The following is a 466-nucleotide window of genomic DNA, read 5'->3' on the forward strand; positions in this document are numbered from 1 at the left end:
GAGTTTTCAAGGTGATGAGACTGCTAAGGAGGTGTTAGATTATAATAAAAGATCTTTCTGGGTTCGATATTTCTGGTTGAGTGCACGGTTATCAATTTTGGAGGACAAAAAAGCTAAAGCACTTGAAGAACTTTTCAAGTGTGTGTCATTGTTGGACAAGGAAGGTATTGGAGAAGCTCCTGTCTTAATTCAGCTGCCTCACTGCAGAAGAACTCCAGAGCTGAACATCGACACAATCATTCATGAAATAAATCTGCTTAAGATTGATTTGTTGTTGGAAAATACTATACCTGAGATGATGGAGAAAGAAGTTTATTCGGAGTGTGTAAATTTACTTTCACCTCTTTTATTTTCAAATAAAGACATCTTGCCTGCATACGCTTTGAAAATGGAAGAAGGGATCTCCTCTGTTGAGTTATCAGCACTTGACGTTTTAATAAAAGCATGCCAGATGAGTAAGCCTATA

General features: G+C 37.3%; 1 protein-coding gene across 1 annotated transcript; it reads left to right on the plus strand.

The window, feature by feature from the left end:
* Positions 1-4: 4 nt before the first annotated feature.
* LOC109131890 lies at positions 5-463 on the plus strand (the record flags this gene model as incomplete). Its single annotated transcript, XM_019243064.1, has 1 exon — positions 5-463. A coding segment is annotated over one exon (459 nt), but the record flags the coding sequence as incomplete, so codon positions are not given.
* Positions 464-466: the final 3 nt, after the last annotated feature.

This window comes from Camelina sativa, unplaced genomic scaffold (assembly GCF_000633955.1).
Source record: "Camelina sativa cultivar DH55 unplaced genomic scaffold, Cs unpScaffold07365, whole genome shotgun sequence".
Taxonomy (NCBI): Eukaryota; Viridiplantae; Streptophyta; class Magnoliopsida; order Brassicales; family Brassicaceae; genus Camelina; species Camelina sativa.